The sequence below is a fragment of the Callospermophilus lateralis genome, chromosome 1 (assembly GCF_048772815.1).
Source record: "Callospermophilus lateralis isolate mCalLat2 chromosome 1, mCalLat2.hap1, whole genome shotgun sequence".
Classification (NCBI taxonomy): Eukaryota; Metazoa; Chordata; class Mammalia; order Rodentia; family Sciuridae; genus Callospermophilus; species Callospermophilus lateralis.
Genome location: NC_135305.1, coordinates 1672676 through 1696581, shown reverse-complemented (window position 1 = coordinate 1696581; position 23906 = coordinate 1672676). Strand labels below are relative to the sequence as shown.

General features: G+C 55.2%; 1 protein-coding gene across 1 annotated transcript in view; it reads left to right on the top strand.

Annotated features, from left to right (window-relative positions):
• The window catches only part of Dnajb6 (DnaJ heat shock protein family (Hsp40) member B6), a 59543-nt gene extending 42106 nt beyond the window's left edge, over window positions 1-17437 (top strand). The window contains exons 9-10 of the mRNA XM_076873022.2: window positions 12447-12656; window positions 16072-17437. Of these exons, the coding sequence (XP_076729137.1) occupies window positions 12447-12656; window positions 16072-16154 (293 nt within the window). The 3' untranslated portion in view covers window positions 16155-17437. The remainder of the gene's footprint in view (window positions 1-12446; window positions 12657-16071) is intronic.
• The last annotated feature ends 6469 nt before the right edge of the window (window positions 17438-23906 follow it).

Below are 23906 nucleotides of genomic sequence, written 5' to 3'. Positions count from 1 at the left end.
TACAGCTTGAGGACATTTCTTCTGAAGCACAGATTCCTTCTAGGATGGTAAGATCTGAAGAGCACTGGGACGAGTATCTTTGGAGCAATTTGAATTTATTAGTTACCTACTAAATTGCTTATTCCTGTAGACACCCTCCCCCCACACACACACTGTGGGTGGAACCCAGGGCCTCCTGCATGCTAGGCACTGGGTTACCTCTCTAGTCCTTTTTATTTCATTTTTAGACAGGGTCTCCCCGAGTTGCCAAGAACTCGCTATCCTCCTGCCTGTCTCCTGAGTTGCTGAGCTTGCAGGCATGTGTCCCCTTGCTCAGTGCAGCTCCGGTTCTGTGTTGTTTGCCTGCTGGGTGGTGGTGTCCTTTCTAAGGAATACTAATGCACTGTGCAATGACAGATGTTCTCCGTGCACCTAGCAGTCGTTGGTACCTGGTTTCTATCTCTCTTCTGTTGTGATCTGAGCCATTTGCATGCTCAGTGACAACATGGTGGTACATGTTTCCTCTCTAGGTTTTCAAGTGCAGTTATATGGAGTCACTTTGAACACTTGGTGTCCTATGGTCTAGAGGTAGGAGGTAGCTAGTTGAATTATGAGACCAGTTTGGGTTGTGGTGGTTAAGTACAGACATGAGATCTTGTGACCTTTTGAGGCCCTTTTAGGGCCGTGCTTGTGCAGTTGGTAGCTGAACATGGCAGGAACCGTCTCAACTAGCATGTCGCCCGTGTGTGTTGAGGTTATCCCTATGTCACCTCTCCTAAGCCCTCGGGAGTCATCCCATGGTGCCACTTTTATTTGGCTTCCCTGCCGCGTGGCGCCCCCCCCCCCCCCAATTGAACCCAGGGTCACTTGGCCACTGAGCCACATCCCCAGCCCTATTTTGTATTTTATTTAGAGACAGGGTTTCCCTGAGCTGCTTAGTGCTTCGCTGTTGCTGAGGCTGGCTTTGAAATCATGATCCTCCTGTCTCAGCCTTCTGAGCCCCTGGGATCACGGGGTACGCCACAAGCCCAGTATGTTTTGACCCTCAAGAGCTGCTTCGTTTGAAAGCAAACTTAATTTTGAGTAGGGTCTGATGGGCAATTTTACCATCCCCCCCAGTGTTGGGGATTGTGAGTCCTTTTTTTGGGGGGGGGTACTGGGGATTGAACCCAGGGGTGCTTAACCACTGAACCACGTCTCCAGTCATTTTTAATTACACACACACACACATATGTGTGTGTGTGTGTGTGTGTGTGTGTGATATAAATAAAAGAGAGAGGTAGAGAGTGTTTTTTTTTTTACTATTTATTTTTTAGTTGTCGTTGGACAGAAACTTGCTGAGTTACTTAGGGCCTTTGTGAATTGCTGAGGCTGGCTTTGAACTTTCCATCCTCTTGCCTCAGCTCTTAAGCCAGCAGGATTACAAGCAGCTAAGATTCTAAGCATGCGCCACCACACCTGGCTAGTGTTGGGCTTCAAGCCCAGGGCTTCTCTATCACTGACCTACATACCTGGCATTTTGTTTTGAGACATGATGTTGATAAATGACTGAATCCTTAGGATTATCGGTGTGCACCAAATGTCCCAGCTGACTCAGGTACATTTGGAATGTACTATTTTTCGCTTTTCTAGGGACCCAGACTTTGGTGCTGGGTTCTGACCCACAGTTGATTTATTAGAGGTAAAATTAGGGACATAACCCCAGTGCCCTCTCTTTTTATGGTGCTGGTGCCGGGGATTGAATCTGGGCCTCAGGTGTATTGCTAAGCCACTCCCCAGCCTCTGCAGCATAATGGAGCCGCTGATTCAAGGGCTACCTCTTATTAGAAAAAGAAGCATAATTGTTGACCACAAGGTATGTCACTGCCTGTTTGCATCCCTGTTTTTGTGGAGGAAAGTTCATCAGACCAACCAATCCAGGAGTTGACTGTGACCTGATGATTTGGGCGTGTCTTGCATTGCTGTACCTCCAGTGAGGTCCCTGGAAGCTGAGTGCTTTCTTTGGTGTTCTCCTTCTGCGTCAGAGCCTGCATGCTCTGTTTAGCTGGTTGAGCCTCCTGTTCAGGGTTATGTTCCTCTGCGGAGCAAGCCCTTCTCTCAGTGACTGTGTTTCATGTTGCCAAGTGGTCCAAAGCCTGCTGCTCAAGTGGCCTTCTGCTTCACCTTTCTCTTGTGCCCTGCCCTGTGGCTGTCTTGGTTATGTGTTTAGATAGTCTCTGGCCTTCAGAGCACTTTCCCACATTTTCATTTTGTACCTTGACCTTTGTGTTAGAATTCCCAGCTTTCTCCCAGACTTCGTGCCATCTTTATCCCATTAATTTGTTAGATATAGCATCTTTCTTCTTGTGTACTTTTGTTCTTGAGGATTATTTCTGTGCCAGATCCCTTACATCAGGTACAGTGATTACCTGAAGGGACAGCTCATGGAAAACTCTTCTAGTCCGTTCTTTCAGATACAATGCAAAGTCAGCTCCAGGTACCCTACAACCCCGAGTTGCATTGAATTGGTAGATTCACTTCACCTCAAGGAACAATATGGCTGACTTGGCCAGCCTTCCTTCCTATTTTGGGTAATGGTGGTGTTGGGATCCAAGCTCAGGCTTTTGCCAGGTGTGTTGTCTCACATGTATAATCCCAGTGGCTTCAGAGGCCGAGGCAGGAGGATGGCCAGTTCAAAGCCAGTCTCAGTAATCGCAAGGTTCTAAGCAACTCAGTGAGACCCTATCGCTAAGTGAAATACACAATAGGGCTGGGGATGTGGCTCACTCCCGGAAACTAGGGTTGCCTAGCTGCACTGTCGCTCACAGCCCTTGGCCTGAGCTCCAGTGAGCGTTTGGTGTTTCCTGCAGGCCCCAGGAGACTGAAACCCAGCTCAGGGAGAGGCGTCTAATATAGGGCCTGCTGTTGGGGGAAGTGACCCTGTGCGGCCTCCGGATCCTCTGGCCCTTGTCTGCCTTGGTGTGGTTTGTGCTTGACTCCCAGTTGAACCCAGGCATCTGCCTGTGTCAGTAGCTGTCATTTTCTTTTTCTAGTAACATTGGTAAGTGGTCTTCACATCTTCCAAAGACCCCTCAGTCAGTAGCCTGTTAGACTTGTAAGGACTGGGGATGTTGTGTAATGGCAGAGCACGTGCCTAGCATGGGCCAAGCCCGGATTCTATTCCCAGCAAGAAAAATAATAAACAAACAAACAAATAAATAAATAAATAAAGTCTTAGAGTCTGCCTGCCTCACTCTGACCTGCCCGTCCTGCACCTCAGTTCAGTTGCCTCGTGGGTGCCGCAAAGTGGCTCTCGTGTGTCCGTATGTGGTAAGTAGAATTTCGAAATAATTTGAAATAGTTCAGGGCCTCTTGAGGTTTTCTTATGAGATACCTTATAATGTAGGCTCTGCCTGTTGGCTGTTTTCCATTCTCCACCTCGCCCCATTTTGGGGGGGGGGGTACCAGGAACTGAACCCAGAGGTGCTCTACCACTGAGCCATATCCCAACCATTCTTCTATTTTGAGATAGGGTCTTTCTTGATAAGTTGCTGAGGCTGGTCTCAAACTTGGGATTCTCCTTCCTCAGCCTCCTGAGTACCTGTGATCACAGGGCTGGCCACTGCTTGACCTAGATTGTTCTGGGACAATGGTCTACAGACCTTTCCTGGCCACATTTTCAGCCCTATTTTGTGTTAAGTTGCTTAGCAACAGGGTCTCATTGAGTTGCTTAGCACCTGTCTTTTTTTTGCTTTCCTTGTCTGTCCTGTTCTCCTCTAGCTTGCCCTTCCCCAGCAAGCCAAGGTCTCTGCCCATTCTGTCAGCTGCACACTCTAGGTTTGGGTCCCATGGCCATTGGTTCCAGACTCTGGGTAGCTCAGGCAGCGAGCACCTGCTTTCCATGTCCTATTTTGTTCTCACCTGTTTGCTGTTGAGTTCAACAGTAGTAGGTTCTCGCTGTCCCCAGTCCTTGCCCACATCCACACCAGGTGTTGGGAGTGAGCCGGTCTTTAATGGGCCAGCAGGCGATTCTGGATGTTTGTGCTCCCTTAGGGAGAGCAGTCTTCATGATTTGAATATGTATGGGATCGAACTTTCTTCCCACCCCACAGAAGATGGACAGGAGCAGGCCGCAGCAGAGGCCCTTGGACACTGTGGGCTTGGGAAAGCGGTGGTGTGTGCTGGTAGCCCTCATTTGCATGCCTTCAGCCTTTGACTGTACCAAGAACCAGAGCTGCTACAGTGACAGCTGGTGCATGTTCCTCACAGCTTCCAGATGACTTCAGTGGCTCTGGGCGACAGCTGCATGCCTTGTATTTGTTTTTAGATTTAACTTTGTAGAAGGCGGGACATCTTTAGGTATATTTTCTTTCCCAAGCAGAAAAGAAACTTGAACTCGTGTAACCAACCTATGTTTCTGCCATTTATAGGGTTTAATAATTCAGGACACAGCTCAATGTTACAGTGTGCACTCAGCATCTGGAAGCCCTGAGCAGAAAAGCAGATATAATTCATGTGCAGAAAGGGTCTATCAGAAGTTATACTAAGTAGTCATTTACCTATGATTTGTAGTTAGCAGTGCCTTTTTTTTTTGTACTGGGGATTGAACTGGGGGAACTCAACCTCTGAGCCACATATCCCCAGCCCTATTTTGTATTTTATTTAGAGACAGGATCTCACTAAGTTGCTTAGCACCTGGCTTTTTTGCTGAGGCTGCCATTGAACTCTCGATTCTCCTGCCTCAGCTTCCTGAGCTGCTGGGATTACAGGTGTGAACCACTGTGTCCAGCTAGCAGTGACTTTTTTTTTTATACAACTAATGTGTATTGCCTTTTTGCACAAATTGCCATTAAAAATTGTTTAAATAATTAGTGGTATATCCAGAAGTGGTGGTGAATGCTTGTAATCCCAGAGACTCAGGAGGCTGAGGTAGGAGTATCACAAGTTAGAGGCTAGTCTATAAGCAATTTAGTCAGACTGTCCCAAAATAAAAATTGTCAAAAGGGCTGGGGGCTCAGTGGTTAAGCACCCCTGGGTTCAATCCCAAGTACTAGGCAGGGAGAGGAAATCTCTGAAAAAGCAGAAGGTATATTTCCAAAGGTAGGAGATAATAGCCAGTGGCTTCACATGGAAAATTTGGAGGATCAGCTTTCAGACTGTGATGGTGGGTGTGGTGGGTGATAGGAGCAGCACGTAACACAAGTTTTAGTTTTAGTTCAGGGAATGTGTCAGAGCGGAACCTGTGTCTTTAAATTTTGCTGAGGCTGGCTTGGAATCCGATACCTTTCAGGCTCAGCTTCCAGCAGGCAGGATTAGAGGCCTGCAGCACTAAGAATCATCTGTCTTGATGGAGAAGCTGATTGCTGGTTTTGTTTGCTTTTTGGTACTAAGGATTGAACCCAGTGACCTGTACCACTAAGTCTCACTCATTTCCAGTGCTTTTTATTTTGAGGCAGGTTCTCTTTTTTTTTTAAAATATTTTTAGTTGTACTTGGACACAATACCTTTATTTTACTTACACATGGTACTGAGGATTGAACCTCGTGCCGTACACATGCTGTAGCCAAGTACTCTACCACTGAGTTGCAACCCCAGCCCTCGAGGCAGGTTCTGATTTGCTTAGTGCTTCATTAAGGTGCTGAGGCTGGCCTTGAAATTGGGATCCTCCTGCCATGTCCTTCCTAGTCGTCAGGATTACAGGCTTATGCCACCAGGCCCAGCCAGCTGATTGCTTTTTAAGGATGTCCCAGTTCTTTGATGGCTTTCTTTATGGAGATCTTGCAGAGGGCATTGGTTCAGGGCTTCTCTGCAGTGTGCGGAAGCCTCCCTGTGGCAGCAGGGTCTGTAGGGTCTGCTGCTGACCTCATTCTTGGCCTGGAGATCTTCCCTCCTGATGAGCATGTACAGAGCGATCCCTGCTCTGTTTGCTTTTCAGATGATTCCCCAGGTTTTAAAGGATTGAGCCAGGAGACAGCATCTGATGCAGACTTTTGAAGTTTGTGTGTGCTACTTGGTGGCGGAGCGCTTGCCTCGCCTGTGCAAGGCCCTGGGTTCAATCCCCAGCACTGCCAAAAATAAACAACAATAAAAACACAGAAGAGCCTCAGTTTTAAAGCTTGAACATTAAATATATTAAATACTGAAAATATTTGTTTATTTTTGATGTGTGTACATGGTACTGGGGATTGAACTCAGGGGTGCTCTACTACTGAACTAATATTCTTTATTTTAAAAAACATCCTTAGTATTTTTTATTTTTTTAAAGGTCACATATGATATATACATAGATGTTGAGTATTTTTTTTTAAAGAGAATTTTTTAATGTTTATTTTTTAGTTATCGGCGGACACAACATCTTTGTTGGTATGTGGTGCTGAGGATCGAACCCAGGCCGCACGCATGCCAGACGAGTGTGCTACCGCTTGAGCCACATCCACAGCCCTAGTATTTTTTATTGTTATTTTGAGACAGGGTCTCATTACTCCTGCCTTGGTCTTCCTAGCCACTGGGATATAGGCGTGGCCACTCACCTGGTAATTACCTGCTGTAATGCAGTCGGCCTTGCCTGTTTCAGGCTCTGGGGGAGTTAGAGGAAGGCAGTCCTGGGGTAGTGTGACTAGGCTCTGGGACACGTGTCTCTTGGGCCTTCTCCTTCTCCTGTTGATGGTTGTAGTCCATTTCCTCTGGGCACTAAAGTGGGCCAGCTGTGTGCTTTTTTTTGTGTGAGTCTCATCCTGTACCTGTGTGACCTTTTTGGGGTCAAGGTCCACTATGTCTTCAAAGGCGCTATCCCTGGAGCCCAGCTGTCAGTGGAGACTGTGAGGATCTCCTCATGAAAAGGTTGCGTTGGCTTGGCACGTGTGTACATTTCCATCCAAACATCTTGTGGCACACTGCGCACCCTGGTCTTGAAGGCCCATCTGACTCCAGCTAATGGTGTGGAATTCCCCTGCTGCAGGAGCTGTGGTGTGCAGGATGCAGTGTAGATGGGAACCCTGGATGTGCAGGTTAGCGAGAACCCTCAGGTTGACTTGCTTGGCTGGACAGGAGCATGGTGAGGCATAGTTTGTGGGCACTGAGGATTTTTCTGGAAGAGGCGTGTTTACTCTGAGCCCTGCAGAGCAACCTAGTACCAACTTGAGGCCACACAGGTGCGGGAGGCAGACTGGCCAGGGCCCCAGCTCATGCATGCAGCCTGTGTGCAGTGGTGACCTCATGACCAGGCTCTGAGGGAGGAGATGGAAGCGATTGGAACCTGTTGATGTGGTTGAGGCTGCCCTGGTTGGTGCATACCCTGGCCCTCCTGGGGCTCTGCAGGTCCATTAGCTCAGGGTGTGCTGGGACTCTTCCTGCAGTGGGCCCGAGTCCCTGCATGGGCTTTGTTACCTGAATATCTTAGTACAGGAAGGATTCTTTACTCTTGTTACAGTCAGAGCTTTAAAATTTGTCTTCTAAGGAGTGGAGCGTTCTGTTGCTGGTGCTCTTACAGGAGTCTCATGGGCGATTGCCAGCTCTTCCTGTCTCTACCGTGCTCCTGTGGTCCTCCTGGCAGCGGGCCCTGGGAAGGGTGCAGTGTAGGGGTGTGTGTGGCTGTGGTCACAGCCTCCTGACTGCTGGGCAGCGAGCACTGGAGACCCCCATCTCCAGTTGCTGTGCCAGCATCACCATACCATACTTTCTTGGCAATATCAAGGCTGAGTCTTAGATGCATTCAGCCTTTTTTCTAGCATTTTATTCTCCTTCCTGAGGGAAGAGAAACCTTGACTCCCTCCTGGGGGTGCCTGCGGCCCATAGTTGCAAGGGGGCGTAGCACTGCCTGCAGATGGGTACTCCTGCCCAGGCAGAGAGCTGCGCACTCTGTGTCGCGGGCCGCCTCCGTCTTTCCTCCTGTCCTGATCAGGGCTTAGCTGAGGGAGAGGCTGAGAGCTGAGGTACACAACTGTAATTCAGCATTTAGGCGCCCAGACAGGAGCTTCATAGTTCTAGACCAGAGTAGGCTGAGGCCCGGTGCAGTGGCGCACACCTGTAGAGGTGTGGGCAGGAGGATCGGGAGTTCAAAGCCAGCCTCAGCAGTTTAGTGAGACCCTGTCTCTAAAAATTAAAAAAATAGGGCTGGGGGTGTGGCTCAGTGGTCCAGTGCCTCTGGGTTCAATCCTTGATTTAAAAAAAAAAACAAAGTGGGCTGGGTGTAGAGTGCTTGTCTAGCAGGACTCAGTCCCATCTCCAGCACTGGGAACAACAAAGGAAGTAAGGCTTCCTTGGTTCCTGGTGTGGCCTCCAGTAGCGCTGCCAGGACATGCGGGCCCTCTGTCCTCTGCCATGGTGTCTGAGCCACACAGGCCCCTCTGCAGGCCGACTGAGGTTCTGAAGGTGCTGGCCACCCTGCTGCTGTGGGAGGTTGCTGGGATTGGCTGCTCTCCAGCAAGCAGCATCTTTGAGTGATGTTTGTGCTCTCTCTGGCCTGCTTTCCTGGCCACTGAGATTTCAAGGCATGCTCTCTCTCCCCCCGCCACTCCCCCCACCGTAGTGCTCACTGCTGGCTCTCTGAGTTTCTGTGCTCAGGGCTGCAGATAGAGGGTAGATTCCCAGCATAACCTGGGTGCTTGGCTGGATTCCAGGGGGCAGGGCCCAGAGGGAAAGAACAAGCAAGGGAGGTCCTGGCTTGGCCCAGCCTCTTGGGTATTCTGGGAACCTCCTGCACTGGAGGGTAGGCATGGTGGTTGGTGTCTTGGGTGTGTGGCGCTGTTGTAAGTTCTATTGTGTTGTGGAAACCCGTCCAGTACCAGCCTGTGCCTGCTGTGGTTAGCAGCCCCACCCAGCACAGGAGGACAGTTGAGTCTCTGGATCACAGGGAGTGGGTTCCTTGAGCTACTGTCAGACCCAGGCAGGTCTGCAGACCACAACGTGGGGATGGCAGGGGGCCGAAGACCAGCCCTGGTGGGTCTGGACATTCCAATGCCAGCCAGGGCAGGTTGAGTGGCATTGTGTGGCAGTGGAAGTCAAGATGCTTAGAGAAGCTGGCGCCCTGGGAGTGTTAGTCCTCTGCCCTGGCTCTTGGCTGTGGGGTACTGCTTTGCGAGCCTGAGAGCAGGTACTCCCAGGGCCACCCTCGCTGGCCTGTGCTGCAGGACTGGGGCTTGAAGTCCTTGGAAGGAGCCCATCTTGTGGCTTTGCGGTCACCCTCTATGCTGCGGGTGGCCATGGCCTGGGCTGTCTGCAGGGTGGTGACGTGGGTGGCCACGGCCCAGGCTGTCTGCAGGGTGGTTACGCGGGTGGCCATGGCCCGGGCTGTCTTCAGGGTGGTGACTGGGTGGCTATGGCCTGAGCTGTCTGCAGGGTGGTGACGGAGGTGGCCATGGCCTGGGCTGTCTGCAGGGTGGTGACATGGGCCCATGTTACTGAAGCCACCGTTTGGGTCCCTCATGTCCTGGTGCAGGTTAACTGAAGGCCTGTGTGTCACGGCAGTGGGCACGGGAGAAGTCCAGGGTGCTGGCGTGGTCAGGCAGTACCAGTGGGAATTCTGGAGGAGAATTGCATGCACCTCCGTTCCCACTTTATTTCCTTCCCAGGCACTTTTCAGATGTGTAGGTTTTGTGGGGACCTTATGACCTCCATGCCTTGGTTGTCATTGGTTAAAAGGTGCTGTGCTTGCCCACCCCAGTCGCAAGGACCCGGGCAGGAAGGCTTCCTGGAGGGGTTTGCTTGGGAGCAGAGGTGCCCGAAGAACTGCACAGGGAAGTGGGAGCCGGGAGCCAGCAGCAGAGGTCCTGCCCAGGTTGGGGCAGGGAGGATTGGAGAACTGTGCTCTCAGGTGGTGGCCTGCTACTGCTGGCCCCCTCCAAGGGCCTGAGCCTTCTCCCTGTGGGAGACACAGAACAAACAACATGGCTCTGAATTCTGAGTGATCCGGGCCCGGCCCAGAAGCACTGGGAGATGTGCGTTACTGCACCTCACGATAGCTTGTTTCAAGGCAGGTTTTTGTCCACCTCTGCTGCGGGTGGCCATGGCCTGGGCTGTCTGTAGGGTGGTGACTGCGGGTGGCCCCCCTAGTCCTTTTATTTTACTTAACTACCTCAATTATCTAGGCTGGCTTTGAACTCGCAATCCTCCAGCCTCAGCCTCTGCAGTCACTGGGATTGCAAGCGTGTGCCACCGAACACACATTTTTTAGTTCAAAGCAGCCCTTTGAGCTCATTAACTATGTCTGTCTGCTCTATCTGTGTGTTGTTTAGCCCTCTTCTCTTCTCTAAGCTGACAGTAAGTACAGAGCTCTAGCAGCTCTAGAAGCAGTGCATTTCTGCAGCCCCACCTTCGGGGAGGCAGGTGCAGGTGGATGAGGTAAGGAGCCACAGCTGTGCAGAGTCTGGCTCCTCTGCAGGCAGTGGCTTTGTAGCCTCAGAGAGACCAGGCTGAAGTGTGGGACCTTGGGGACTTGTGAGCTAGCTCCATGGAAGACCTGTGGCTGCACGAGGGTCTGTTGTGAGCACTTGGTGAGGTGTGCAGGTGTGTGCCTGGGTGGAACCTGGAATGGCAGAGTATGCCAGACACCATTGTTCCGTGTGCTTGGACAGGAGACGGCTCAGGCCCGGCTCAGGACTGCCTGCTGATCAGGACTGCCTGCTGATCGGCCCTTGCAGTCAGAGGTAAGTGGATGAGTTGGCGGTACTGACCCCCCAGAGTCCCGTGCTCAGCAGCAGGCAGCCTGTGGGCAGTCCTTTACCTGGAACTCTTACATTTCCAGCCCTATTTTTTTAATCCACACTTGGATTGACAAAGTGTAGTTTTTAAACAGAAGTACAAGCTGGGATTCTGTTCTGGGGGCGGGGATGGGCTCTGTGCTTGGCTTCCTGTTCTTCCTCGCCCAGGACAAGGGGCCTCCTTGGTGCTGGTGTGGCTGGCTGCAGCTGGCCCAGGGCCAGTGCCGTGGTGTAGCAGGCTGCCTGGGCCCCCTTCGGTGTCTTGTTTCCGAGGCAGAGAGCACGGATCTCTCAACTCCTGCGTGCCCTGGGTGCTCACATGCCAGGCCCTGTGGGGGGCACCAGCTCCTCATTGTCCCAGCCTGTGCCTGGGCTCTCTTGAGGGTGCTGCTGTTCAGTGGCAGCACCCCTCCAGCCTGGCCGCCTGCCACAGACTGTCCTGAGGTGCCATTCTGAGCCCTGGTGCCTGTGGGCATCTGCACACAGCCACTCAGTCTCAGGCCTCAGGGATTGGGCACGCTGCAGAGTCCACATCCTGCCCACTGCCAGGATGCCACCCTCAGCCCAGAGGCTTCATGTGACCCAGAGAAGATCCATGTCTCATGGGGGCCTTCGGCCCTCTGGCAGGACATGCTGGATGCTGTGAGTGATGGGTGGGGTAGTCGGTACCTGATGTGGTAGCTCATGACAGCCTGTGGTGGCCTCTCAGCTTGCCCTTTGGGAACTCAGTCACATGGCCGGAGAGACAGGAGAAATAGGATTGCTGTGGACGGTGCAGGGGCCAAGGCAAGGTGAACTTGAGTGGACTCTGGGAGTCGCTGGCTCCCAGCTGGTGCGAGCTGTAGCTGGGTGAAGCCCCAGCATGGAGCCTGGCGCCAAGTTCCAGGGGTGGTTGCAGGTGAGGACGTTTGAGACCCCTGACTAGCATTTACGTCCTCAGTTTCACTGGCGAACACCCTGGGCTGACTGGGAAACAGGGATGAAGGCGTCACCGCAGGGTGACCCCTGCCTCGGTTTGTTCCTCAGCAGGTGTGTGGCCTTTGCCTCCCCCGTGCTTGGGCTGTGCAGGAGGGCAGCAGGGAGTGGAGTCCAGGGAGATGGGCGTGGTAGTTGGGAGGAGTCTCAGCAGCGCTTTCTCTAACAGATCCATGAAGTACTGCTAGTTGAGAACTTGTGGAGAATCAAAGTCAGTCCTTCAGTCAGTACTATTTTTAGATGTTCTTCCTTGTTTCCAGTCAGTGTGCAGAAACTGTTCTGTGTTTCAGGTTGATAAGGGCCTTCAGAGTGACTCGTGTCGAGTGGTGGGGGCACTGACACCAGGGCCCAGGCTGGGGCTCGGGAAGGGCCAAGGCACACCTCTGCCTGGCAGGATGGCTGGATGGGCACCCTCGCTCCCACAGTTTTCACGGGGTGCTTGCTTCAGCCAGTACAGAAGGACTCTAAGGACTCTTCTCAGCACAAGCCCAAGAGCTGACTGGGTCTGCCGCCTCCTTGCAGGTGGCACGGTTGGGTTGACAGCCATCCTGTCCAGGGTGGTTGTCCGTCCGCGCTTCAATGGGTGTTTGCCTGGATGGTTCTGAATATGCCCTGCAGGGTGGGTTGGAGCCGCTGTTTCCATAGCATGATTTCCGTGGGATTGTAAGTCAAGGCCCCAACAGTGCCAGCCTGGAATGGCCCATTTCTTTTTCCAGAAGTCTGGTGGCTCCTGGGGTAAGCAGCTCCTGAGGGCATGGCACCCTTGTCCTTGAGGGCGGGTCTCCCGCTCATGTGCTCTCCCTGGTGTGTTTTCAGGTGTGGCTGATGAGAATGCCCTTGTGGAAGAGCGCCTGCGGAGAGGCCAGCCTGCCCTGCCTGCCCAGCACGCCAGCACCCGCCCTCAGAAGTCCTGCCGCCCCACACAGACGGCCAGGCCTGCGCCACAGCATAGCATCTGGGAGCAAGAGGAGGAGCAGGACAAACCACGGGTCCCCAGCACCTGGGACACACCCATGAGCTCAGCAGGTGTGCAGAGGGAAACTGGTGTGGAGCAGCCCCAAAGTGATCCTCCCCCAAGTTCAGGACAGAGAGGACAGAAGTCATACCTGTGCTGCTGTGTTCTGACCTGAGCAGGTGTGGGGAGCCAGGGGGCAGGCACCAGGCCCTGGGGGCAGAGGCAGAGGAAGGCCTATGCCCGAGCTCACCTCCAGGAGCTGTGCCGCGGGAGGCCTAGCTGTGGCTGCTTGAAGCTCTCCCTCCATTAAAGCAGGGTCCCACTGTTCTGCGGTGTGTGTGGAGTGCATTGCCCGGCAGGGGTGAGGGCTACTGCGCTTGCCATGTCGCTCCATTACCTGAGTGCTGCTGTTGGAACCTCGTGCCAAGAGGTGGAGATCTGTCACTTGCCCTGATGGTCCCAAGCCACACCTATCTTCTGCATCTGCTTCACCCTTCAAAGAAAAAATCCCAGCCAGCCTGGCGCGGTGGCGCACGCCTATGATCCCAGCAATTTGGGAGGCTGAGCAGGAGGACCGCAAGTTCAAGGCCAGCCTGGGCCATTTATTGAGACTCTGTCTCAAAATAAAAATGAAAAGGGCTGGGGATGTGGCCCAGTGGTAGACTGCCCCTGGGTTCAGTCCTCTGTAGCACCAAACAAGCAAAACAAAAACAAAATAGAAAACCAGCAAAGTCCCCCACAGTTTGGGTGAAGGTGGCTGCCCCCGCCCCGCCCTTCTGGGGGCCTGGCACCCAGGAGCTGGTTCCTGAGCCCCCGCTCTGCCCTTTTTCCTCCTGGCAGCGCCTGGAGGTCTCTGGCTACCTGTGGTGCTGAGCCCGAAGCCCAGTGTCGCTCCCTGTGAGGTGTGTGTGCCCCTGGGTTGCACAGCTGTGTGGAAGTTGGTGGCCACAGCAGGACAGTTGTGGAAGGGTCCCCGCTGGTGAGCCAGGGTGGTGCAGGCTGTCTCAGGTGCTCTGAGCAGGAAACCGAAGGGAGGAGTTCTACTGCTTTGCTTTCACAGAGCCTCCTTCGTTCCCGTCTGGTCCTCCCCAGACAGAGCAGTGTCTGCAGGGTTTAGAGGAAAAAAACTCACCCTTTCATCAACACTCACCTGTGGGCAGGTGTTGCTGGGCCTTGGGGCAGCTGGCACATGGCCCCTGTGGCCAGCTGCCCTGCTCTGCAGCAAGGTGTGCCAGGGAACGTAGCGGGGCGTCAGCTCTCCCAGTGGGGCTGAGGCACAGGCAGTGTGCTTGGCCTTGCCCCATGGAGGGGCCTGCGAAGCCTCCAGGACCTCTGTCCACTCCTAGTACCGAGGGCTGTGAGGGCTGCGGGAGGGGCAGTGTCCTCTCAATGGTCTCTGTGAGGTACAGGACATGCAGGTTGTAGACTGCAGACTGGCTTGCTAGGTCATGCATGGCCTGCAGGTCCTAAGAGCTGGTGTGCAGGTCTGGGCTGGCCAGGGGACCCACCATCCCAGAACTGTGGGCCTTCTGGAAGGTAGTGCTTCAGCAGACCCGACCGGGGTCCCTGGCTCAACACCAGGCTCCTCCTCTCCACGGTGGCACCTGTTGCTGTGGATCCTATTGAGTTTGGGGAAAGTGGGAACTAGCAGTGGAGACAGCCCGCAAAGTCGTTGGTCCACGCGTCATCGGGTTCTGGCCAGATGCCGTTTTTGAATGGGAAAACAGTAGACTTGAGAATTCAGAGATCCTTGCACAGGAGAGGTGGGCCCTGCGTCCTTGCCCATCGGCTCCTGCATGTGGTGAGCTGGGGCATTGCTGGCCTGTGCCCCCGCCGGGGGAGGCTCTGGATGTGCCAGAGCTGTTGGGTTGCCCTTCCCTGTACTCAGGTCCCGGGCCTGAAGAAGAGCGGCAGAGCTGAGGAGCATGGGTCCTTGCAGGTGCAGCCTGCTGAGCCCTCTGCAGGAGGCAGGGAGGCTGGAGCCGAGTAGAGGAAGTGCCCTAGACACCAAGTGTCCCCTCCCCAGCGCAGCAGAGCCATGACCCTGGGGCCTCTCCCCTCCAGCAAGTGGGTTTGCCTCCAGGACTTGCTCATCTGGGTTGCAGGTCTGGGCGCTCCAGGTGTCAGGAGAGGATGGAGCCAGGGTGTGCCTTCCTGCAGTTGTGGCCTGGAGCCAAGCCAGCCCAGAACACTTAGACACTCTGACTGTCTTCTGCATGCTCCCCTGTGGCCTTGAACGTCCTTGCCATTGCCTTTTTGTTGAATTTGCAAGTTTGGGCCTTTTTTCCTTAAAAAGCAGCGTATAATAAGGAACACTGTCACCTTGAAGTGCTAGGGACCCCAGCTTCACACTTCAGCTTCTTGGCTGCACCGCAGAGTGGCCTGGTTTTCCCAGGGTCGGAGTGTACCCTTGCCCTGCTTCTGGGATGTGAGTTTTCTAGACTGAAAACGAGTCTCCCTGGGAGACGCTTCTAAGGGATGGAACGACTGTCATTGTGCCTGCTGAAGCAGACAGCGGGTTCCCTGGGGTTTGGGGAGTGGGACCGTCTCCCGTTGCAGAGGAGGTGGTCCAGGGAGCCCTAGCCGTGCCCCGTGGTGCTGAGGTGGTGTGAGACACACCCGGGCTTGGTGGCCTTTGCCCTGCTGTGGCCATGGATCGCTGACCTCCTTTAAAATCGCTCTGCTTCGTTTTAGAGGTACAGGCACTGAGCTGCAGCCAGCCACCTTGAAGTAACATGTGGAAAGGTGTATTCCTCTTCCATATTGGCTCCAGCACCCTGTGGGCCTGTCAGGAGCATGTGGCCATTAGAAAAGAAACTGAGAAGGACTCGGCATGTGAAAGTCATGAGAGAAGACAGCGTGGACCCTGAGGCTTGGTGTCTGTGGGAGGCGGCCCCTGTCACTGCTGTGCTGACCCTGTTCTTGGCTTCTGGCAGTCTGACCTTTGTCTTTCTGCTGTGCTGACATTCCCAGTTGAAGCCCAGGCACCCACGGGTGTGCAGGGACCTGTGTGGGGGAGGTGGCCCCGATTCAGCTCCGGCCCACTCCCCACCCACAGGGCTGGGGACTGGCTGTTCATGGCCCTTGGGGCAGAATACCCAGGGGTGGGCAGTCTTTCTTCTGATTGGCTGGACAGGTTGGTCATGCACTAGCTTGCTCGAGGGGACATAAGAGGGCTCTGTCCTGGGTGAGAGATGGGTAGGCGCTGCCTTCTCGGCCTGAGCTGGGGCCTGCAGGTGGTGAGGCGCCCTGGGTCTTGGCTGTGCGTCTGCCCAGGGCCCTGTGTGGGTGACTTGTGAGGAACCCGACAGGCTTTCCATGTGCGGTTCAGAACGGCAGTGCGTGTCTTTGTGGAGGTTAGACGTGGACGAGACCGATGGCCTTTTTTGCTTTCTTTTCAACGTGGGGAAGTTTCTAGCCACCTGCCTGTGTCTCATGGGGAAGCAGTTGCTGGTGTGCAGTGTTTTACAAGCCGTGTTTCCTTAGGGTTCAAAGAAGGTGGCAAGAGGAAGAAGCAGAAGCAGAGAGAGGAGTCGAAGAAGAAGAAGTCGACCAAAGGGAACCACTAGGCTGGACTGGCCCTGCAGCCGCGCACAGCCTCGCTCGCATGGCCGGGCACGCGCTAGGTAGCAGCACACGCGGTGCTGTCCCAGGGCCACCTTGCTTAGCAGGATTACGACGTGCGCTCACAGATCGGTAGGATCAGGGGCACTGGAGACGGGGTGACATCACGGGTGGTCTTGACTTTCTGACTCTGCTTTTCCTCAGCACTAAATCTGTGAGCGTTTTTCTCTAGAATTATGAAGGGTCTGTCTCATTCTTTCCAGCTGTTCAGCCACCACACCAGCTACTGAGGTGTTCGTAACTGTAGAAGGCTATGTATGAGGTGCTGCTGGGAACCCGGTGTTCATGACACACACGGCCTCCTTTCCCGGTGGCTTGGGGCTTGGAGTTAGGATGTAGTTAAGTGCAGCAGAACTTGAAGATAATGTGCACTGCACCTGAAACCGTGGCTGGCAGGATACTTTTTGTTCAGAGCAATTTGCCACACATAGCAGACCCTCACAAGTCACTTGAGATGTAAGACCATTTCTAGTATTTATTGTTCCAGTTTAAATCCTTTCCAGGTAGTCCAAATTTGACTCCAAATATTTAGTGTTTGCTACATCTCATTTTTTCTGCTTGGGCCCACAGTTGTTCTTTTAAGCAAGAAGGTTTGCTCAGCAGTGCCACCTCAGCTTCTATGGCTCAGGGTCTTGCTGGGAGAACAGACTGGTTACTTACCTGTCTGCGTGCGTGCACACACAAATGCAATAAGTCAGCTTTGAGCACGAAGCTTGTGCTGAAATTTCAGTTTGCAGACATTGGTCCCTGACACATTTTCTTCTGTCTAGACTCTGCCTAGCCTCCTCTACCTGTTCCGTTTGCTCGATGCTTGGCCGCCTAACCTGGCTTTTATTGAGCACCAAAGAGACCTGGTGTTGCCCAACTTGCCTGGATGTTCCTCCCAGGACATGCCCTTCCCTTTTAACACGAGGATCTGCTTTTCCTTGTCCTCTTGGAAGCGAGCATTGCTATGGCCTCGAGATGCCAGCAGTGTAGTCCAGCCTTGTGGAGACCAGGAGCGTTCTGGTGCGAGCCATGCAGTAGTGTCCAGGTTGGGCCAGGAGTAAGTGTCCCTTGTGGTTTAAAGTGAGGTTGCAGAGGAGTTTGCTGTGTGTGGTTTTGGGGGAGTGGCGTGGGCGGTTGGGTGGAGAAGAGATCGGTATTTAATGCTTAATTGTAGAAATGTGACCCTGAAGGCACACTGTATTTTAATGGTACCTACATAAATAAAACATGGACACACGGACACTGTCGGTCTCTTTTGTGTTCATTCTGTTGGTCTTTTTGTGTCTTCTGCCATCTTTGTGGCCTTTCATGATCAGGAAGTTGCCCTGTTATTACCAATTAAAAAAAGGAGACATTCTTCACTGTTTTGAATCCTGTAGATACGGTGATGTTCCAGGGTCGAGAGATGCAGAAAGGCCTCATTACGGTGACATCCAGTAGACTGGTAGCTGACGAGCGCGTGGGCCTCAGCCAGTGACAGAGAGCAAGAGGGGCTTTGCAGCGCCCACTCTGGGGCAGCCCGACCCAGGTGGCCTCTGGGGTTTGAGGGAAGGCATAGCTCATTGCTTAGGTCCCAGGTGTCCGTGGAGCCTGAGGTGGGCGGCTCTGCCTTGCGCCAGTTCCACTGCTGCCTACAGCCACAGCACCACCTCAGGCTGGCCATAGGCGCACAGAGCAGGGTCATCACAGCCACCAAAGCGGTGGGTCCCCAAGTCTTGAGGAACCAGGCAGTTCCCCCTGTGGTCCCTCCCTGTGGGAGGGAGAGAGGCCATGTGGAGTGCCTGCTGCGTGCCAGGGCCACAGGGTGGGGCCTTGCTCTGGGGAACAGGCATGATTCCTGGTGGGGCTGGCATCCAGCTGCCCCTCAGCTCGAGGCCTGGTCACTGTCTACTCCACGATGCTTGCTGCAAACCTGCCTTTGGGGCCGCGGGCACCAGGCCCAGCCCTGGTGCCCCTGGTGCCCCTGGTGCTTGGCATCCGTACTCTCCACCCAGCAGCTGTGGAGTGGGGCGTGCCTTGTCCTCTGCCATCTTTGTGGCCTTTTATGCTCTAGGTGGAGGATGTGGGTGGAGGGCCGTGAGGAGGGAGGAAGCCTGGCTCCTGCTTCTCCACAGGGGAGTGTTTGGGAAGGGTCTGGGACCAGGACCGGAGGGGAGGCTGCACCCCACCCCACCTTGCACTGCCATAGGCCTTGCGCCCTGGTTAGGTGCTAAGGGCTGCGGATCCCACTTGCCAAACCCGAGTTCACATAAACATTTGGAAATACACCACAGTCAACAGAAAATGGTAGGCAAGGGCGGTGAGGCCCTCGGCCCTCTCCTATCTCCTGCTGCAGTGACTGGACAGATGGGCATGATCCACAGAAAGCCCACCTGTGGCTCCGCATCTCAGGAACGCAGCCACGGCATGAAAAGCCACCTCTGCGATGGCTTTTATTTTTTCTTTTGCTAGCTGTTAGGGAGAGACCTGAGGTTCAGTCTAAATTCAGTCCCTGTCCTCCTTCAAATGTCCTAACCACTCTGAGGTCTTGTGTCTCTCCCAGGAACCCTGAGATCCCTGGTCCTGGTGGGCTTCCACCCTTGGAGAAAGCTTGTTCCTTGTTTGATTCTGCCCCACAGATGCCACCCATTGGACATCTCCTGTGAGTGTCCTTATGGCTGTTCCATCCAGAGATGACCAGTGGTCTATAGTCACCTTCACCCGAGATGCCCCTGCTGCTGGCCTGTGGGCTATGGTGGGCATCAGCTTGGGGCCACCCCACTATGCTGGATCGTGATGGGGCAGGTGGTGACCTAAAGCCTGGAGTGGGTGGCAGCCAGCCCAGGTTGGTCAGTGCAGCTCTGCTGAATGCAGAAAGGCTGGGCTCCAGGTGGACAGGCTGCCAGCTCCCTGTCTACTCCACGATGCTTGCTGCAAACCTGCCTGTGGGGCCGCAGGCACGTGGTCTTGGGGCTGAGTCCTCACAGTGCAGGAAGGTGGGCTGGAGGTGGCTCTCAGGAGGGCGTGAGGACTCAGCCACCTGCCTGCCCCGGTCCCTGATGACCCACGCTGCCTCCTCATGGCCCTGCCTCCCACCCAGGCTGCACGTGGAGGCTTCTAGCAGTGGGATCCATCTCCCATCCCCCCCATGTCTCCTGGGTCCCCTGCTCTCCTGCAGCCCCGGAAGATGTGAGGAAACCAGAGTTCCTTGTTCCCCTGCGTGTCCCCGTGGTAGAGGGCAAAGTGCAGACTGGGTGGACACCAGCTGGCTGCTGCCACGCCCCAGGAGGACACGGGTGGCCAGAGCACTTGGAGCAGGGGCTAGGTGGGGAGGGCTGGGGTGTCTGGGAAGAGAGTGGACAGGTGTAGGAAAAGCAGTGGACATGCAGTTGCCCTTGGGGTCGTGCCCACTGGGTGCACCTCTGTGACGGGGGCTGGGCTGCGTCTCTGGCTCTACTGCTGTCTTGGAGGTGGGAGGGGAACTGTGTGTGGCTGGTCCCCACTGCAGAAGACCCCCACCTGCCCCTTTTCCTCAGTGTGAGGTAACAGGTGCAGTTTCTGGGAATTGTGTTCTTTGCTCCAGATTTTGTTTTCCATGAGTGAGGAGTCAGAGGAGGAGCCCCTGGCAGGTCTGCCGCCTTCGGGGGTCCACCCCTCCTTGGGCTTCACCAGGATCTGCACGCCTTCCTCCAGAGGTGGGCTTGTTGGACCTGCTGGCTAGCTCTGCACAGAGGCCCCCAGGGCAGGCACTACATGAAGGGCAGGAAGGAGTGCGTGGCTGGGGAGCCTGGGCAGCCCAGCGCCTGCTTTAGAACTTGCCGTGAGCCGTCTTGGGCTTTTTGCCCTCTACAGTGCACATGCCGCAAACCCACCACTCCCACCCTGCGGGCGCCCTGTTGACACCACTGAGCACGAGGACTGTGTGGGGCAACTGTCACCACCTGTGTCTCCAGAACCTGTCTTTCTGTCCCCAGCGAACAGACTCCCCTGGCTCCTGCCATTCCTGTTTGCACTTGCCCACTGGGCATGGTGCTATCAAGCAAGCGCGCAGACGCTGCGTAACGACGGAGAGGGACATGAGCACCTCCCCCTCCTGCGCCTCCCATCCTACTGTGTTTGAGTGACCCACTGGCCCCCGTGTTGGTGGCATCCTGCAGTATCTGGCCTTTGTGCCCTTTTCATGGATATCCAGCAGGTGTCCTCTTTGGGAAGTGTCTGCTTCTCTTCCTTGGAGGCACCTGTGTTTCTCCCTGTCCCCTGTTGGTGGCTGTTGGCTGCCTGGGGTCAGAGATGAGTGCAGGAGGGTGTCAAGATGTTCCTTGAGGCCTGTGGGACCCGGCATCCCGCGAGTGGCCCTCCTGCTGCCCAACTGGGCTGGCCTGGGACCAGGACCTTTCCTAGCTTCTTGCTCCTGCCTGGCACTGCCTCCTTTGGCACCCAGCCCTGGGGACCAGCACCTGGGAAGAAAGGCCCCTCTGTTCCAGCGCCTGCCGTCTGCTGCTCTCCAGGCCCGGAGCACAGTGGGGCAGCTGTGTGGTGGTGAAGACGGCTGATGGGGCAACTCTGCCGTTGCCCCAGTCCTCCCTCCCCCTGGAGCTGCCAGAGGAGCCAGGGTGGCTGGAAGAGGGCATCCCGTGCCCCCCAGGCTGGCTTTGCTTTGGCTAGCACCCTGACCTTCCAAGCCTCCCAAGCCTGCTGTCCACCATTGCCTCTTGCTTGTCTACATCTGGGGTCCCTGGTGCACCCTGGTCCCATCCTCTGGCCGACCTCACATGTGTGGTTCAGATGTTATGGGGGAGGGTATCCCCGGGCCAACCCGGTACCACATGTGCCCAGGAGAGGCTCTGGTGGGGGGCGTCCGGGGCCTGTCCAGGAGGTGTGCCCAGGAAAGGCTCTGCTGATGGGGCCTGAAGGTGAAGCTGAGGCCTGGGGACAAAGGTCGGGGGTGGAGCCAGCCTTGCCTTTGCCTGGTGACCACACACCCCAGGGTCCCCCAGGCTAGGCCCAGAGAGAAAGGGCTTTGGCTAAGGGTTGTGGCCTCTTCTCTGAGGTTGGCTGGGCAGTGTGCTGCTAGTTTCCCAGACCTGTGTGCGGGCCATCAGCATTTGCCCTGAGGTTGCTCAGGGGTCCTGCCAGGGTGGCCTCCACTTCCCAGAGGAGCTTGTAAGGTCACACGCAGGATTCTCTCCAGGCCAGTCATGGACAGGTCTTTGGCATGGCCACACCAGGAAGCAGCAGTGGACCTCAGTACGGAGGCTTCACCAAGGCTCACGGGAGGTCTCTGTTCTGGGGATGGAATATGTGTGCTGGGCACCCCTCTACCACTGAGCTGCATCCCAGCCATCAAGTCTTCGATGTGAGTGATGGGCCCTGGCCCTCAGGCAGGGCCCTCCAGGCGGGCTGTGAGGAGTGGCCCTGGCCACCTTTGCAGGCAGCCCTGCTGGAGACAAACTCTAGATGTGCAGAAAGAGAATTTCTGTTTTGTGTCCATCCTGAGAGTCTGGACACTGAGAGGCAAAGAGGAAAAGCATGTCACAGATGGGGGACTAGCCTTGTCCTGCGTTCTGGAACCCCTGAGAGCAGTCCCCAGCAGGGGGAACGCGGCCAGCTTCATGTGGCTCTAGGTGTTGGAAGATGGGCTGCAGAACAGAAGGGTGGGCTCGACGGCGCCCCGACTGTGTGTGGTGGACACTGGATCCTTCAGGTCGCGCCAGGACGCCTGCTTCAGTGGGTGCTGTGAGCCGCAGGTCAGCCACCTCAGCTCCGTGTGGACAGTCAGGTCATCTTTAAGTACCACTGTCTCCGAACAGCCACATCCCAGGTCCTGGGGCTGCGGCTTCAGCAGATGACCCTGGTGCTCAGCATTGCTCAGTGCTGCCCGAGACACCCTCTTGACACACCCTCTTGACACCGGCTCCCTCTTGTCAAGAGCCCTGCCTGGGCCTGGCCACCTCACCTGCAGCCGCGGCCTGCTCTGAGACTGGCTGCAGCTCCTGGGCAGCGGTGCCTCCCGGCCTTGGAGCAGCCCGCCACAGCGCGACCCTCCCCCTATGTCGCAGGCCCTTGTGGTTTTGCTTGATCAACAGCTTCCATTCTTAGTGGACAAATGGAATTTGGTTTTTATGGCATAAAAATTACTGTTTCTCTGACTGATTAGCCATTTGCTGTGACACAGGGTGGCACCAGTGACGCGGAGACAATGAATCCTCCCATTGCTGAGAAAGTGACTTTGATTGATGGGCTGGTGCTCCGCTGTCTGTTGGGGCTGGTGCTCAGCTGGCTCTTGCTGCTGGGGCTGGTTCTGACCACTTTCCTGCACACAGAGGCCAGGAGGGCAGAGCTGCAGAAGCAGAGACCCCCCCAAGGCCATCTTCGGGAGGGGTGGGGATCGTCACAGGACCCTTTGCTGTGCCTGGATGTTTTCTCTCTTTTTTTAGTTGTAGGTGGACACAATACCTGTGTTTCAATCAATCATGTGATTTTCTGTGGTGCTGAGGATGGAGCCGAGTGCTCTGCCCCTGGATGTTTCCTTATTCCCTTCAACAAACCCCGTTAGCAGCTGTTGGCGGTTGGATGTGAGGAGTCCCCCAGAAGCTACGTGTGAGACAGTGCAAGAAGGTTCAGTCTTGAGTCAGTCTGTGAACCAATCCCCTGATGGGATTAACGGGTCCCTGGAGTGCTGGGTGGGCACTGGGCTTGGCTTTGGGGTACATATTTGTGTCTGGAGAGTGGAGACCTCTCTCTGCTTTCTGATCACCCTGTGAGCTGCTTCCCTCCACCACACTCCTCTGCCATGACGTCCTGCCTCTCCTCGAGCCCTGAGGAATGGAGCCGGCCTTCTGTGGACTGAGACCTCCTTCAAAGGTGTTCTGGTCGGGTCTTTTAGTCCCAGCAGCGAACAGGCAGACTGAAATAGCAGCCTTGCTGGAGGGAGCCCTGCTGGAGGGAGCCCTGGGGCTCGGGCTGCGCTGCTTCCGGTTCTCCCAGGCTCATGATGTGGGGACCCTGGGAGGGGTAGGAGGAGGTGCCTGGGGGGTCCTCACAGCCGCAAGCCTCACTTTGCCACATCCTGAGGGTGCCGTGAGCTTCTGTGGTCCAGGGCGGCACACCTCAGCATCACTGTCAGCCAGAGACCTCTACAAGGTTGACGGGCAGTGGCTTCTTCAGGCCCAGGGTACAGCTGGTCACTTTGCCCACTCCTCTGACCTGTCCTGTGTCAGTAGGCCTCACCCTGGGTCCAACCCAGCTGTGTCCTTCCTCAGCATCTGCTGCATGCCAGTGCTCAGCTGGGGCCCAGGGGCCCAGGGCTGACCCCTCCTTGGGAACAGCACAGGGAGGGAGCCCCTGAACTGGTCACTCTGGGTAGGTCCTCCCCCCCTTAGGACCAAATGCCCCCTCCACTTACGGGCCAGGGCGGTGCAGCTGCCCCTTGGGTTTCCTGTGCTCTTCTATTTGCAAGATTCTGGAGCCTGTGAGCAAGAAGCCTCCCCAGGAGGCCTCTGGGGAGATCCCATGTCCAGATTCCTGGGGAGCATCTGCCTGGGTGGTCGTGGGAGGGCAGTGAGCCGCATGGCCAGGGCCACCAGAAGAGCACAATGTGCCCCCCCCCAATGCTGATGAGCAGTGAACCCCCGGAGGAAAGGTCAGGAGGCAACCCATCTACCACCCAAACCCCATGGCACCTGGGCAGTTCTGCCAGGAGGGCGGGCCTTGTGGGATGGTGGCCCTGC